This window comes from Folsomia candida, unplaced genomic scaffold (assembly GCF_002217175.1).
Source record: "Folsomia candida strain VU population unplaced genomic scaffold, ASM221717v1 Fcan01_Sc001, whole genome shotgun sequence".
Classification (NCBI taxonomy): domain Eukaryota; kingdom Metazoa; phylum Arthropoda; class Collembola; order Entomobryomorpha; family Isotomidae; genus Folsomia; species Folsomia candida.
Genome location: NW_019091193.1, coordinates 13,150,061 through 13,164,082, shown reverse-complemented (window position 1 = coordinate 13,164,082; position 14,022 = coordinate 13,150,061). Strand labels below are relative to the sequence as shown.

General features: G+C 36.9%; 4 protein-coding genes across 6 annotated transcripts; 2 read left to right on the top strand and 2 right to left on the bottom strand.

Moving 5' to 3' along the window:
* Positions 1 to 3,991: 3,991 nt before the first annotated feature.
* On the top strand, positions 3,992 to 4,749 carry LOC110842566 (dolichyl-diphosphooligosaccharide--protein glycosyltransferase subunit DAD1). The gene is made up of 2 exons (XM_022088338.2): positions 3,992 to 4,322; positions 4,411 to 4,749. The coding sequence occupies exons 1-2, from the start codon at positions 4,115 to 4,117 to the stop codon at positions 4,539 to 4,541; spliced, it is 339 nt and encodes a 112-aa protein (XP_021944030.1). The 5' UTR covers positions 3,992 to 4,114; the 3' UTR covers positions 4,542 to 4,749.
* LOC110842563 (sodium/hydrogen exchanger 8) lies at positions 4,743 to 8,226 on the bottom strand. 2 transcript variants are annotated; one of them, XM_022088334.2, is made up of 17 exons: positions 8,085 to 8,226; positions 7,689 to 7,993; positions 7,482 to 7,618; positions 7,330 to 7,410; positions 7,197 to 7,261; positions 7,003 to 7,086; positions 6,836 to 6,937; positions 6,633 to 6,771; positions 6,521 to 6,560; positions 6,308 to 6,444; positions 6,143 to 6,232; positions 6,000 to 6,081; positions 5,893 to 5,927; positions 5,629 to 5,823; positions 5,423 to 5,565; positions 5,246 to 5,335; positions 4,743 to 5,158 (listed from the first exon to the last, which is right to left on the bottom strand). In XM_022088334.2, exons 2-17 carry the CDS (start codon positions 7,898 to 7,900, stop codon positions 4,895 to 4,897), a joined length of 1,896 nt encoding a protein of 631 aa, XP_021944026.1. In that variant the 5' UTR covers positions 7,901 to 7,993; positions 8,085 to 8,226; the 3' UTR covers positions 4,743 to 4,894. The 2 variants fall into 2 exon arrangements, with proteins under 2 accessions (XP_021944026.1, XP_035702188.1); XM_035846295.1 differs by having other exon boundaries at positions 8,060 to 8,225.
* On the top strand, positions 8,222 to 11,548 carry LOC110842564 (reticulon-4-interacting protein 1 homolog, mitochondrial). 2 transcript variants are annotated; one of them, XM_022088335.2, is made up of 10 exons: positions 8,222 to 8,357; positions 8,421 to 8,723; positions 8,791 to 9,016; positions 9,101 to 9,279; positions 9,989 to 10,138; positions 10,211 to 10,497; positions 10,569 to 10,802; positions 10,882 to 11,062; positions 11,130 to 11,233; positions 11,308 to 11,548. In XM_022088335.2, the coding sequence occupies exons 2-10, from the start codon at positions 8,649 to 8,651 to the stop codon at positions 11,411 to 11,413; spliced, it is 1,542 nt and encodes a 513-aa protein (XP_021944027.1). In that variant the 5' UTR covers positions 8,222 to 8,357; positions 8,421 to 8,648; the 3' UTR covers positions 11,414 to 11,548. The 2 variants fall into 2 exon arrangements, with proteins under 2 accessions (XP_021944027.1, XP_035702189.1); XM_035846296.1 differs by lacking the exons at positions 8,222 to 8,357; positions 8,421 to 8,723 and having other exon boundaries at positions 8,791 to 8,891; positions 8,978 to 9,016.
* LOC110842565 (eukaryotic translation initiation factor 2 subunit 1) lies at positions 11,457 to 13,091 on the bottom strand. Its single transcript, XM_022088337.2, has 6 exons — positions 12,894 to 13,091; positions 12,576 to 12,815; positions 12,271 to 12,499; positions 11,976 to 12,208; positions 11,775 to 11,890; positions 11,457 to 11,697 (listed from the first exon to the last, which is right to left on the bottom strand). Exons 2-6 carry the CDS (start codon positions 12,811 to 12,813, stop codon positions 11,533 to 11,535), a joined length of 981 nt encoding a protein of 326 aa, XP_021944029.1. The 5' UTR covers positions 12,814 to 12,815; positions 12,894 to 13,091; the 3' UTR covers positions 11,457 to 11,532.
* Positions 13,092 to 14,022: the final 931 nt, after the last annotated feature.

The window sequence follows — 14,022 nt, the reverse complement described above, 5'->3', positions numbered from 1 at the left end:
ACTATACGTCCACCACAAACAAATGAGAAAAACTGTGTGACCTTCTTCATTGATTCAGATCGGTTTCAAAGCAAAATTCTTCACAGATTTGGACTCAATGTCAAACCTCAAAACCCTTCTGTCCCCTTCCAATCCATGCACCTTACACTAAAATTCTTATGAAATGTGGTGGAAACCGTACACATTTTAGGATAACGTTTCTACCAAGGCCCATACAATTATGATTATTCGAAATTAAAAATATTCACGCAGAGAGAAAGTGTATAGTGCATGGATTTATTTAAAAATGCGAAATGTTACACCACCATGAGCTAATCTTGTGCATGTGACAGGATGCATTTATATTGAAATATGTAGATTACAAAAATTGTCCTTAGGTTTATAAAAATTGTGAGAAGGAAAAATAAATGTGACGACCCTTCTTGCTGTGTGTGAAAATATCTCTGTCCATAGAGAACCACGGCCTTTTAGCCGCATCTCACCGTCCAACGAAGGGCAATGCAAGGCAGGACAACTTTCTGAAAGGAATAAATAGGTTACGGAATCGAGAGTAAAAAAAATGTAAACTTTAAAACTTAATTTTTTCTTATACTTAATGCAGAACCCTTTGATTGAGGTTTGAGAGGGTTGTCTCCCTGCAAATTCATTCAAATTAACGGGATCTTAGGGAAAAAGGATCTAACGGTCCATTGCCAAAAAAATAGTGCTTCCTATCGTCCCTAATATTTATTATATGAAAAAATAGAAATGCATCTGCATGGGTTTTATAAATGATAACGGGAAAAGGGGGACTTATGAAAATGATGCAAAAGGTTGAGACAGGTAAAGAGAGGAATCGTCCGATCTATTCAAAGATGCCAAAAGGTTGTGAGAACGAAAGTGTTTCTTGAATCTTAAATACGTTACGGTTATAAAATCTCTACGCAAGAAAAAATTTGACCAGGCCAGGTAAGAAATGGTTACTGTTATCCCATAAAATAAGCTGAAAACGACGTATATTCTGGACAAAAAGAAGGTAATCATAATATTACTTATGTACTTGCTCTTAAGAGGAGTCTATATGAGTTACATGGACCATCATACACATTTATATATTGATGGTCATGTGTATCTGAATAAAAGTGCTCAATGACTTTGCACATGTCGTCTTTAATTATTACAAAAATGACACAAAAGTTATCAGTTAATTGCACATTTTTTTGTCTCAATAACACGCATTGAATGAGTAGTGCGGACACGTTATAATTTCCCTGTTGGTTGTTTGTTCATGAAATGCAACTTCTGGCTGTTCGTTGAAGGGATGAGTCAATTTTAATGGGTTTTTGACAGGAGATCAGGGTTAATTTAGGAGCATGGTTGTTTGCCACTAAATTAGGGTGGGGTTCGTCATTTTTAGCTGATTAAATGACAACAAGTTTCATCTTTATTTTTATGACTACCGTATCGTCCGTCGACAGAGAGAGAGAAAATTTCAGAAAGTGCTGACAGGAACTAAAAGTCAAGTCATTAGAGTGACTGGTGGTGTGAGAGAGATTGGTAGCAGCACCACAACGATGACAATAATGTGGTTGCTGCTGTTGTCTTTTTGCCGTCATTTTATATCTGTCACTGGTCCCCCTTGGTCAATATTTTGCTAGAATTATCGATTGACTTTCATCCATTCGTTCAGATAAACTTTCGTCTGGTGATAGCTTTCAATCCTCTCCAGCTTAACATCCTCCACGGAATTCAAGAGAATTAGTCATATTTATCACGACATATATTATTCCTTAAACCATGTAAATATATTTGTCTTTATAAACTCATAGTAGGAATTTATTTAAGGGAGAAAAGTTGAGGAATTCCGACTTGGAAATATTAAAGGGAAACTTAATTACTGACTGCTGCATAGCTTAACACGCTATAATCGCCGTAGTAGCTAGAACATGGCATGGCAAAATTTTAGTAGCATTTAATTATTGCGGTGGCAGTGGAGTACTAAAATTATTATGAAATAAACAAAATCAAACGGACACACACAACCTGTTCAATATTGAGAATATACTTATGTACGTACGCACACAACTACACGTAAGATTGATATCTCACTACCACCACTGGAGTTGGATAGATATATATCGTTATAAGTTTTTAAACTTTAAAAAACAAAAAAAGTCAGGTCTTACTGTCTTTCGTATTCATTTCCTCTTTCGCAGCTTTTCTTTTCTGTATACCGTTTGGCGCATGGAGAGCAGTTGGCGTCGTTTTTCACCCTTCTCCAGCTTCCACCTGCAGCATAAGTCCACTAGTTCGTGGGTGGAAAGTGCGATAAACAGGTCCATTATTGCAGTTAATAAGTCAACAGACAGAGAGAGAGTTGAACATGAAACCCTATCATGACATACATCAGTCCGTAAAATAATATCTGGATCCGACGGACACATGCCGCAGATCGGAAGTAAGTAAGGAATTAGCTGAATTTCCCTACATCCGCCTAAAAAAAGTCGGAAGTTAACTTGGTTCTGTTCTACCGTTAAACTGCTCTAAATGCATACAATTATTTCACATCAACAAAAATAGAACCTGTTCATGTGGAACAATTTCAACCTGCCCCCGGTTTTATTTCGTATTATCGTCCACTCACCATTGCCTGCCTGCCTTGTGTGTTATCATTAGTCATCCAGGAGAATGTGTCGATATGAGTCAAATGTGATAAGCATTCATGTCCAAAGTTTTGATGACATTTGACAAAATTGAAGATTAGTTTAGAACCACTAGATAGCTAGCTACACAAATATGTTGACTTTTTTTATTTGGTTGGTTCTGTGTCTGACGTAATAATTCCACATCAAGGGAACCTGAGACGATTTCACCTATTTAAATGATTGACAGGCATGTTTAAAGTGGTGAAGGTATATTGTTTGTTTACCCGTAATTAAGTTGGCAATGGTAATTAATTTCCGATCGGTGTTGCATAAATCGCGTTTCAACTTTTCAAACACAAATGGGATGAAGATGAGACGATAAGAAAAGTGTGGTGCTGGTGGTGGTGGTGGCGATGGTCTATTATTTATGGATAAGATTGAGACACATGATGCCGTGTGGCTTATGCAAAAATTGTGAAGAGAGAAATGAATTGAATCCAAGTTATAATACTTTCTCTTTTATTTTTATTATGGTGTAGAATCACTTTGCACATCAGCTCTCTCAAATGCACATGTTTCCCAATATGAAGAGATAAATGGAATTCTTTTGAGCAGGACATTGTTCCCATCATGAGACGATTGTATCAATTTTTGTGCCAGATTTATTTGATGGCATTTACAAAGTAGTAAGGTGCTCACTATGATTCTGCATATATAACTCCAAACACTTTGCCATTGTTCACCGGACGTTATTATATTCTCCCAAATTGATTGACAGCACAGTAGCAGTTTAGAGAACGTAATCATCTAATACCATAAACATGAAACGGGGTGATACAATTCAGCCATGGCTTTCTTATGCTCATGATGATGATGATGTGGTTCTCTAGTTGGGCTGCTCTGGTGACCCGTATTGTTACCAAAGCAGGTTGACCACCACACTCTGCATATCTCTCCACTCAATAAAAATAAAAATAATAATGAAATCAAATCCGCATTGTTCACCGGACTTGAGATGCATCATCATCAGCATCAGATTTCTAAAGTTGAGAAAGAGAATCCAATGACGAGGACATAAGATGAAATGAGAGAGAGAGAGGCAGGTGAGTGGGGAAGGAAGGTGAGTCGTCTTGGTCGTTATCAGAATCATGAAGAATTACTGACTATGAAAAACAATAATAAAAAATGTTGCCAATTTTACATGTCCAATATTTCTCATAAATATTATTAGTTATTCGTAGATTTGAGATTTTATATTCTTTTAGTGTAAATGACCGTAAATGAAATGTCTCATATTTCCAAATCACAGCCGAACCAAAACCACATTTCTGCCATCTACACCCATCCACCACGAACCCATCCATACACGAAAAATACCTTTGATTTTGACACGTCTCTGGATTCTCCTGTCCTGGCTGATTTGTCCAGCTTCTTTTTGTCTAAAAAATAAAATAATCGTCCGCCCTCCGACCACACCCACAGAGAGAAGAATGACGTCCTTGGGAGGAGTAATTTCCAAGTTTATGGGGGAGTATGATTCCAAAACGCCGAAAAGGTTGAAGATTGTGGACGCCTATCTTTTCTACATCCTCCTCACCGGCATTATCCAGTTTGTTTACTGTTGTCTCGTGGGGACGTTTCCCTTCAACTCTTTCCTCTCCGGGTTCATCTCTTCAGTCGCCTCCTTCGTCCTGGCTGGTGAGTCCTACCACACCCACTCTCCACCTAATTTTACTATTATAATGATGTTAAAAGTTAAAATATGTAAAAATATTTTTGTTTACAGTTTGTCTTCGGATTCAAGTCAACCCGGAGAATAAGAGTTTGTTCCTCGATATCAGTCAAGAACGAGCTTTTGCTGATTTCGTCATTGCCCACTTGCTCCTCCACTTGGTCGTCGTCAACTTTATTGGATAAGCCTAATAGTCTATTTAATCCCTTCCTTGTATTTCTATTTATACATGAATGAGTATGAGGACTATTATCTAACTCATTCCACATTGTTAACACATTAAATTCATATTTTTCAATTCTCCAGCATGGTTATTGTTAAAGCTAGTTGTTATATGAGCGGTGCGAATTACCAAAAAAAAGTTTTAATAAATTGGAGATGTATGGTTCGGTATAACAGTTGTATACATATATTTTGATGGCAATACTTTTAGACTAGACATGATATTTTGATGGAGAGACTAATATATTATGACTCGGTGATCGATTGATTAAATGCGAATAATCACAGTTTTCCATATAAAAATATACTATAATCTTCAATGAACATCACCATTGACTGCAAACTCGATTTCTTCATCGTCGCTATTCAAAGGTGAGACTCGAATATTTTGGTACCATCGGTTCGTTAAATCTGTCATTTGACTTTGACAATCACGGAGTTCCTCTTGTGTGAAACGACGAGTAAAAAAAGGCCTCAAATACTTGGCGTCAATTCGTAGAAAGGCATTTTGTGTGGCAATAGTCCCTTCAAGCTCTTCTTCCGTAAGCTCGGACAAGTGCTCTGAATCAATCGTTTGACCCTACGTCCAATAATCCAAAAATATTACGTGTGAAAAAATGCAACATATAACATCAACATGTAAGAATAGAATTATGTATATTATTACCATTTCTTTAGTTTTACTCAGAGATATGACGTTACTTCTTCTTCGACTGTTGCGTCTTCTTCGCGTTCGTCTGCTGTCACCTTGCACGTACTGCAACATGAACATGATAAATTAAATTACAGGGTATAATTAATTTTCCATTGATTTTGCTTGATGAATACGTGTGCGTATTATTACTTTCACAATTGGCATCGTTAATCCTCCAAATACTAACGTGGTAAACAATATAATAATTAGCGTGGTCGTGATAATCACTTGTCTCGTCTCTGTTTCAAACTCCAAATGTAAACTTAAAGCGTATGCAATAGCTCCTCTAAGTCCTACGATATTTAAACAAAGTTAATATATATTTCATGAATAAAAATACACAAGTATAAATTCACCAGAAAACCACATTACAAACATCTGAGATACAGAAATTCTGTGAGTCCGGAATTTGTTGACCAGATTCCCAAGGGGAAATATATTTAATGCTCTGCCCAGCAAGCATAAAATTATGCTCCATATTACAAGAGCAATCTCTATCCGGTGGTGAAAGCTGAATATTGCCAGTCCCAAATATGCAAACACGCAAGTTTCTGCATTGAATCGTGGAAATTTAGATTTTTTGCTATTTGTTTTTGCATCATTCATATTAAACGACTCACCAGCGATAAAAGCTAAAGTTCGCATAGTTTGTTGACTGTAAAATCAAAAAAATAAAATCTCAAGAGCTATAAAAATGATATAAACAGAATTAATTATTTTCACATACATTGTTATTTGTGTAACTGGAGAGAGATTAAAATGTGTATAGTGAGACATTCCGACCCCACAAAACAGAATCGCCATAATCCCTGAAAAAAATATAGAAAAAAATGTAGATACAAATTTTTTGTTAGATGATGAGACTAATACCAGATAAATGAACCCCTTCTGCCAAAGTGTAAGGCCCATAAGTGAATATTAACATCATTCCAAATTCTAGGGACGGATTTTTTCGCAGATCTACGTGATTCAGTTTAAAATAATTAATAAATCGTACCGTTAAAAACTTTCAAGGTTTAAGTTTGGTTGCCTAACCAATGTGTTTTAATAACAAGGCACTTGTCAAGGCAAATGCAATTCCAATTCCGGCAGAAGTGAAAAATAAAAAGCAGAAATTTTTCATTCCCTCCAAGAGAGATGCAGATGCATCAGTGTTCAGTTGAAGAACAGTCCTTTTAAAGACAATAATAAAGTACATTATTGAGGACATGACTTTCTCTTATTATCAGGTTGAAGTAGTAATCTTACGAGGTGAGCACAATAGCGACTGCGTCATTTAAAATGCTTTCTATATCAAATACAATGCATTTTCAGTACAACATAATGTACATTCCTAGTAAATTTAATAATTGATAATTACCTCCAAACACCAACATTTTCAATACTGGGTCTACGTCCAACGCTGTAAAAATTGCAAGTGTGGCTACAGGATCCACCGCACTTATGAGGGAACCAAAGGCGAAACTCTCCACAAAGTTTAGCTTGTAAACAATATCCGCCTTTAGAAAAGGAAAATATTTAGAGCACAACGTTTACTTAATATTTCTTAAAAAATATATTTACCACTCCTAAAAGGTACACTCCTCCACCAAAAACTAATGCATTTATAACAGTCCCAATTACTGCAAAGACACTGATGCTCCCAATATTTTGGAAAAAATTTCCCTGCAAAATTCAAAGCAATGATTGAACAAATGGCTTACTAATGACTGAATAGTGGAAACACATACCTTATGCAAATTATAACCCGACTCAAAAATAATGGGGGGCAAGAGCACCAAGAAAAAAGCAGTGGGAGAAAGGGCTTCCTCTTTCTAAAATGGAAACATTATTTTGATTTGGATACGCACATTAAAGTTTGCAAACTCTCTTCGAAAGAGGATTTATGGAGAGTGTATAGTTTGCAGTTGAAGAGGTGACAGACCTGCCAATTCCCAAAGTCAGCATTAGCCTCGGAAAGCAATTTCAAAAATAGTCCAATAAGCGCACCTATCAAGATACTATCAATTTAGCAACCGATGATATTCTACGGTCAACTAATAAATCATAAGTCTTACCAAGAAATATCACAACAATACTTTCTGGAAGGTATTGCAAATTTGTTTGAATCATTACATGAATCGAAAGGATGCATACGCCTGCAAGACCAATAAATAGTACGTGAATGATAATAAAATGACCAATTAAAAATTAATTCTCGTAAACTAACCTAAGACACAGAGTACAAAGAAAATGGCCATAGAACTGCTATGTTCCTGCTCCGCCAGTGAATCTACATTGACTGTAGCTGGAGGTTGTGGGGATGTAGCCAACGGAGCCAATGATGATGGTGACGCTTGTGATACCCTGAAGTACATATGCATTTTTAACCACACTATAATAAATGGAACAAACGAAAAAAGTAGGCAAAATTTACCCAATACTAGAGTCCAACGATGTGTCACCTTGACCAATTAAATGTTGAGGAATTGAATTGTTTACCAAATTTTGCCCAGACGAGTTGACCGCTATCGACGAGTTATTGTTAACCGTTTGATCGTCACAGTACGAGAGGTGTAGTAACGTCAATAGCAACATCCCCACCCATCTTCCCCCCTTCTTCCCCAACAACAAGTTGGGTCGTCTCATCCTTGTACAATAATTTTGCTCTTCTTATCTTCTTCGATTTCCGTCCCCAGGAAGCTCACACACACCACCAGTCCCTTCTTCATTCCACAACAACTATTGACATAAATAAATAATTGCACTGCATTGTGAGAAAATACGAATTATGTTAACAAATTGTACCAAAAAAACAAGAAGTAAGGGTTACCAATTTATAATTAAGTTTTGGAGCAGGTTTTATCCCTCATCGCAAAAATTGTTTATTGAGTGACTGTCGTGCTGTGGTTTGGAATGAAGAGTGAAAGTAAACAGAGAGTGGAGCGAGCGAGCGAGTGAATGGAGAGGAGAAAGCTGGGTTAAAGTGAGCGCTGGTTGAGCAGTGTGAATCCCGTCCTCCGCACATGTAGCACGAAAACTGAGCCGGGAGACAACTTTCGCCCCACTTTCTCTCCACTACTTTCTCTGGGCGGATTCCATCCAGGTCAGCACAGTCTTCCACTCACGTAACAAACACGTGGCAAATGATAACCTCTCAATGTTCCAGGCTCGAGAGGGGAGGATTGTCACGAAAAATCCTAAAAATTTATGATTGGAGAATTGAAGTGCTTCAACCGGAAGTCTTGATCAGCTGTTCCGAAATCAAGAATCTTATACATATCAAAAAAATCTTTCGATCCACGATTTTGAGTTTTTTTGTGTGATGGTTATTTGTATAATTTGAAAATAATTAAATTGAGACGACCAACCGATTGAGTTGCGATTATTTGTAAATATGGATCGTGTTGGAGGAATATCTAGTATGGATTCTAATATTGGAAAGATAAGAGAATCTTTGGACAGTGTGGAGGTATTTTACTCTTTTAACTAAATTTGTCTAAATGTGTAATAAATAATCTAAATAACTGTGTTTACAGATATATTCATCATCGTTTGTGGATGCGTTGAGACACAATCTTCGACTGTTTTATGTTGCATCGATCGACTGGCTTAAATCGTTAGAACAAAATGATAAAGTGTATGCCTTGAAAAATGTGTTAATCTCAAAAAGTCAAGATATTTTAGACGCATTACGATCTCACGAGGTATATGCAAAAATTTTAGACCGTGTCGACAATCTTAAATATTTCATGTACAAAGAAGGTACATTGGTCACAAGGCTACATTTAGAATTTGTTGAAAATTGTATTCTATTGATGGTTTCTAATTTATTTATATTCTGTTTAGTTTCGAAACAAGCAATTTACTTTGGTTGTGGTGGGCTTTTAACTGGAGTTATCGTTGGCGTGGCAGTTGGATACGGGTACAGAACCTCCCCTGCAGGATCTAATAGTTTTCATAATGGATCTGCAAATAATTATCTGATGCGTGGCATCGTGGCATCAAATTGTAAAAGGGGAATTGATGTGAGTTGTCGCAATTTACTTAAAATAATTTAATTGTTAAACTAAATTGCTTAAGGTACCACAAGAGAGTTGGCAAGGAATTATGCCACCCACTTTGATTGTAATTTTCTCAGAAATTATAGTAGGTACAAATTTGGTTCAAATGCAAATTTTGTAAAAAATATACTGCTCTAAATTTTGGCAAATGTCATCTTTTGCTGTTACTTATACTTCCGTATTTATAGCCAAAATAGTCGAACATGATGAATTTTTTTTAAAACTTCCTAGCGTCAAAACCATACGGAGCACAAATGTGGGACGACTCCCACATTGTGCGAAATAGTTTTACATGGGGAGCATAATGGGTCTCATTTCCATATTGTCTTCCATACTTTTCCAAATAGCATTTCTATACTTGCCCCTCCCTATTATTTTATATTTCTGAGGACAAAAATGGTTCACATCTCATTACCTGACTCAAATGAGCCCACCAACCGATTATGCACCCTGCAGAAATATATAGTGACTCCAAATAACAACCATTATGACCTCAAAGTCCACCCCCTCCATCTCGGGGAGCTCTTAAAAATACCCCAATGCCCTTGTTGCTATACGGAGCCGTACTTCATGTCTTGACTCATTTTCTCTAAAAAATTATGTTGCTAAGTCCAGAAAAAATTGAAATATTCAACCTCTTGTGGTACCTTAATAAAATTATCCTAAATTAAAGGGAATAACGCTGATGGTTTTAAAAACGCCTCAAGTTCTAAACCCTGATGACGTCATAATACAAGTACGCGCTGTTGGAATTGATATGATTGACACAGAAATTGCAAAAGGTCTCCTTCATTCCATTAGAAGGGCGCATGGATTGCGAAAAGTATGAACTAGTGTACCTTACCTGCATAAATAATACTTTAAATATATTTGATTTGCATATATAATCTTCTAGATTGGCGAACCATTTATACTTGGACGTGAATGTTCAGGGGTGGTTGTTGATGTGGGAAGTCAGGTCCAAACGTTGGAAATAAATGACCGAGTTTGGGCATATCTTCCATTGTGGAGTGGAAAAGGGGTCATGTCTGAATATGTAGCAGTGCCAGAGAAATTTGTAGCTTTGAAACCAAATAATATTAGTTTTGAAGGTGCAGCCACTATGCCCTATGCATTCATCACCTTTTGGCAAGAGTGCATTGAAAAATATCAAATTAATCCTAATGACATCAAAAATAGAAGGTCATTAACGTTAAAGATGTTGCATTCATTCATTTTGACCAGAAGATACTAATTTTGTTTCCGTTTCACAGAATCCTAATACACTTGGGGTTATCGAGTAAAAATGATGGAGTAGGACTTTTGGCAACTCAATTACTAAAATCTTGGGGTGCAAGGGTGACAATTTCGACAGAAGAAATGACAGAGGATGACTCCAGTTCAGAAGTTGCACAAATGACATTTCTCCATTCACTTAAAACGTTTGGTGCAGAAAGTCATTTAATAATTCCTGTGGATCACCATCAACTGTCAAATCTTGCTCAGAGGTAAGCAGTATAAGTATATAATAGATTTTAAAAAGTTTTAACTGATTCTTTGATCAAACTAATTCCTACTATTTTTTAGGCTATTTGACATTGTGATTAACACAGATTCGTCCAAAATAACTCCCCCGCTATCATATTTTTGTAAAAGTCCCAACGACAAAGTAATAGAAACTTTCCCGACTGAAATTAACAACTACGCACCAGGGATTGGAGCCCTGTTGTTGTCTCTCCTGTTCCCATTGAATCGAATTCTTGAACAGGTAAACATAATTCAGAACAGACGACTCGTAGTATGCAAATATATAAATATGTATTTTATGTAAATAGACGGAGAAATCGGTCGACCCACCAAATGCCAAACTAAACGAGTGTAAACGCTTAGTGGAATCCAGACTGATTGTTCCGGTTGTTGCAAAGTCATTTTTACCTAGGTATGTAAGCACTATTCATTCGTTCTGGTTCATTAAATTAACATTCCTCGACTATAAGACTAATTTAATTCTAGTCAATATGATCAAGCGTTTCGACATGTGGCACGAACGTCAGAGTCAGCCATAGCTCATGCCACAGTGGGGAAAAGTGTTTTAGTATTTAAATCAACGTTCAAATAAAATTCTAAATACGACAATTAAAAAATAGGACGTGTAATAATAATTGAAAGTTATAAATTTGGAAGTTTATTTAACGAACTTATATAAAAATTATTATGATAGCAATAACAAACCTAAATCTAGTTTTCATCGCCATTCTCCTTTGTGGTCACTTTTTCTTCATCGTCACCATTTTCATCTCCTTCACTATCATCACTATCGCCAGACACGTCTTGATTCTCCAAGTCTAATCGTTCCATCATGCTTGCCAGTTGGGCGTCATCAATCGCAGTAACAACTTTTGGCTGTAAAATTTTAACAAAATGTATACAACTTTATCGTAAGGACCATCGACTAAATTTTTCACAGCCAATTAACTTACAGCCATCTGAACATTGAAGCTCCCACCGAGACTTTTGATTGTCTCTTCAATCCGAGTAATTGCTTTTTGCAGTAATTGGATACCTTCTTGTCGTTCCGGAGTCGATGTAGTGACAACTGCAACATCAAATTAAATATATTTATTTGTTTGTACCCTAGTAAATGATAGCCTCGATAATCTAGGTGTAATATGAAGACTAACCATATAGTGGAGGAGCAATCAAATTAATTTTAACAGACATGTCATTTGATGAGCATTCCAGTCCAGCCCTCAGTGCTTTTTTGACAGCTTCGATTCCTTCGTAAGCATAACAGGACACTTCGACATCCGATCGGATCTTGACTGCCTGAGACATTAACTTTTGCTTAATGTTATCCAAAAGCATTTCCTTTGCTCGATCGTCAAGGCCACATTCATCCAGAATCGAAGGTTCTCTAAAATCATAAATCACTTATCAATATGATTTTTTAAAACTAATTAATTATGACTTCCTTACTGAACTGCCTGTTTGAATACATCATAAGCTGAAGCCTTCTTTTTATATTTTTCTTCAAAATGCCACGCTGTTTTACTGTAGAGCTCCTCCAACTGTGCATCAGTTTCATATCCTAAAAGATCAGCTACATGGCGAAGGATTGAATTGACAGCTTTTGCCTTTGAAAATTGTTCATTACACTTTTCAACATCTTCCGCGGCCACTCGACGCTTGGACAAATCAATGTAACCTAAAACAATAATTCATTCATTCATTCACTCATTGTATCATATTATTTATTGTAATAACCATCAAAGGTAATTCACCTTTTTCTTTGTCAACTCGGATAACGACGACCGGTTCGGTTTTTCCAATACGAATCAGTTTGTTCACACTGCGAATACGTCTTCTTGAAAGCTCCGAAAGTAATATCATGCCCTCAATATTATTGTGCTCGAGTAGGTGAACGTACGCTCCCATTTCTGCGATACGTTTCACGTTAACCATCACCACCTCATCCACCTCGGGATATTTCTCCTTGTAAAAGCGACAAAATAGCGGCATGTCTACACCAAACAATTATAGGAATGAATTATTAGAAACTTTAGAATAATGTTAAAATACAAAATATTAATGGAACTTACTTTCTGGGTTGGATTACTGTTCCACACGCAACAAGTACTTTCGTGTTTTCTCGTGTTGATAAGCGAAAGAAGCTGGCGAGGGGAAGTTCCGAAAAATGTTGACGACGGAAAGTGAGTGTGCAATGGGTGGAGGACTGGAGGAGAAAGAAATGGTCAATATGGCCAAGTTATCCCGGGTTTCAAAGTTCCCCTACAACTCAAATGTGGCTGATGCAATCCCGATTCGTCTCACGGTGCCCCTCACCCCATTGTCAATTTGTCTCAGGGAAAACTGAAACTGAATGAAAGCTTTGCATGCGTTGAACTTTCTCCTAATTCCGTGACTCTAAAATTTCCGTTCTGGCTCAATCTCTCTCTGCGCTTTAAAAATCCGACAGAATAATGCAAATCGCTGACTATTATGCATCCAGTTTCAGTATGTGAAGAATTTTTATACATCAAATTAATCATGTTTGCTTTGTTCCACATTCCTCTCTTTTACCATCATCATCAAGAATGAGGGAATAATGGAACTATCGAAACTGTATGAACAAGGTGTAGAGAAAAAAAAAAACTTTTTCCCGTAAAAAATGCATGTGTAGCACACACACGAGATAAAGAAAGAATGTGACTGCATATCATCATCACTCACTCAGTCACTCACAGAATAAACCACGAATCTGGAGTCGTCGTGAGTAGACGAATATCTCATGTTTTTTAAACCCTACCAGACTCACTTAATAAAGTCGAGAGAGTTGTTGTGTCGCAGTTTCTGGTGGTGATGATGGTGGTGGTGTATTTCCAAATAATATTGCGACGTGAGCATGTGTGTATGGACATTGTAAAAAAAACGACGACTGAAGACGACGGAGGCTAGACTAAGCACTTCCTCTCCGTCCGGCATTTATTATTATTCAGCCACCTCTGCTGCTGACTAGAGATAATAATATGACTTACTCTTTCTCGGTGTGAGAGCGAGCGACCAACTTTCTCCACTACGCGAAACGCGTATTTATACGAAGAAGAGCAGAGTGAGTGAGTGAGTTTGTTGATGTATGTCTGGCTGAGTAGAGTTGCTAATAAACGATGAATGAGAAGTCATGCCAATCTATATATACAGACAAATGCAAAGGAGACCGAGAATTTTGGG

Bases quoted from the DNA above. Each gene is read 5' to 3' on its own strand.
- LOC110842566 (XM_022088338.2), top strand. From the start codon at position 4,115: ATGACGTCCTTGGGAGGAGTAATTTCCAAGTTTATGGGGGAGTATGAT. The intron at 4,323-4,410 runs GTGAGTCCTACC...TTTTGTTTACAG, and splicing joins CGCCTCCTTCGTCCTGGCTG to TTTGTCTTCGGATTCAAGTC.
- LOC110842563 (XM_022088334.2), bottom strand. From the start codon at position 7,900: ATGAGACGACCCAACTTGTTGTTGGGGAAGAAGGGGGGAAGATGGGTG. The intron at 7,619-7,688 runs GTAAATTTTGCC...TATGTACTTCAG, and splicing joins TCGTTGGACTCTAGTATTGG to GGTATCACAAGCGTCACCAT. The intron at 5,928-5,999 runs GTATGTGAAAAT...TTGATTTTACAG, and splicing joins CCAGTTACACAAATAACAAT to TCAACAAACTATGCGAACTT.
- LOC110842564 (XM_022088335.2), top strand. From the start codon at position 8,649: ATGGATCGTGTTGGAGGAATATCTAGTATGGATTCTAATATTGGAAAG. The intron at 10,803-10,881 runs GTAAGCAGTATA...ACTATTTTTTAG, and splicing joins CTGTCAAATCTTGCTCAGAG to GCTATTTGACATTGTGATTA. The intron at 11,063-11,129 runs GTAAACATAATT...TTATGTAAATAG, and splicing joins TGAATCGAATTCTTGAACAG to ACGGAGAAATCGGTCGACCC.
- LOC110842565 (XM_022088337.2), bottom strand. From the start codon at position 12,813: ATGCCGCTATTTTGTCGCTTTTACAAGGAGAAATATCCCGAGGTGGAT. The intron at 12,209-12,270 runs GTAAGGAAGTCA...TTATGATTTTAG, and splicing joins GTATTCAAACAGGCAGTTCA to AGAACCTTCGATTCTGGATG. The intron at 11,698-11,774 runs GTAAGTTAATTG...AAAATTTTACAG, and splicing joins GCTTCAATGTTCAGATGGCT to CCAAAAGTTGTTACTGCGAT.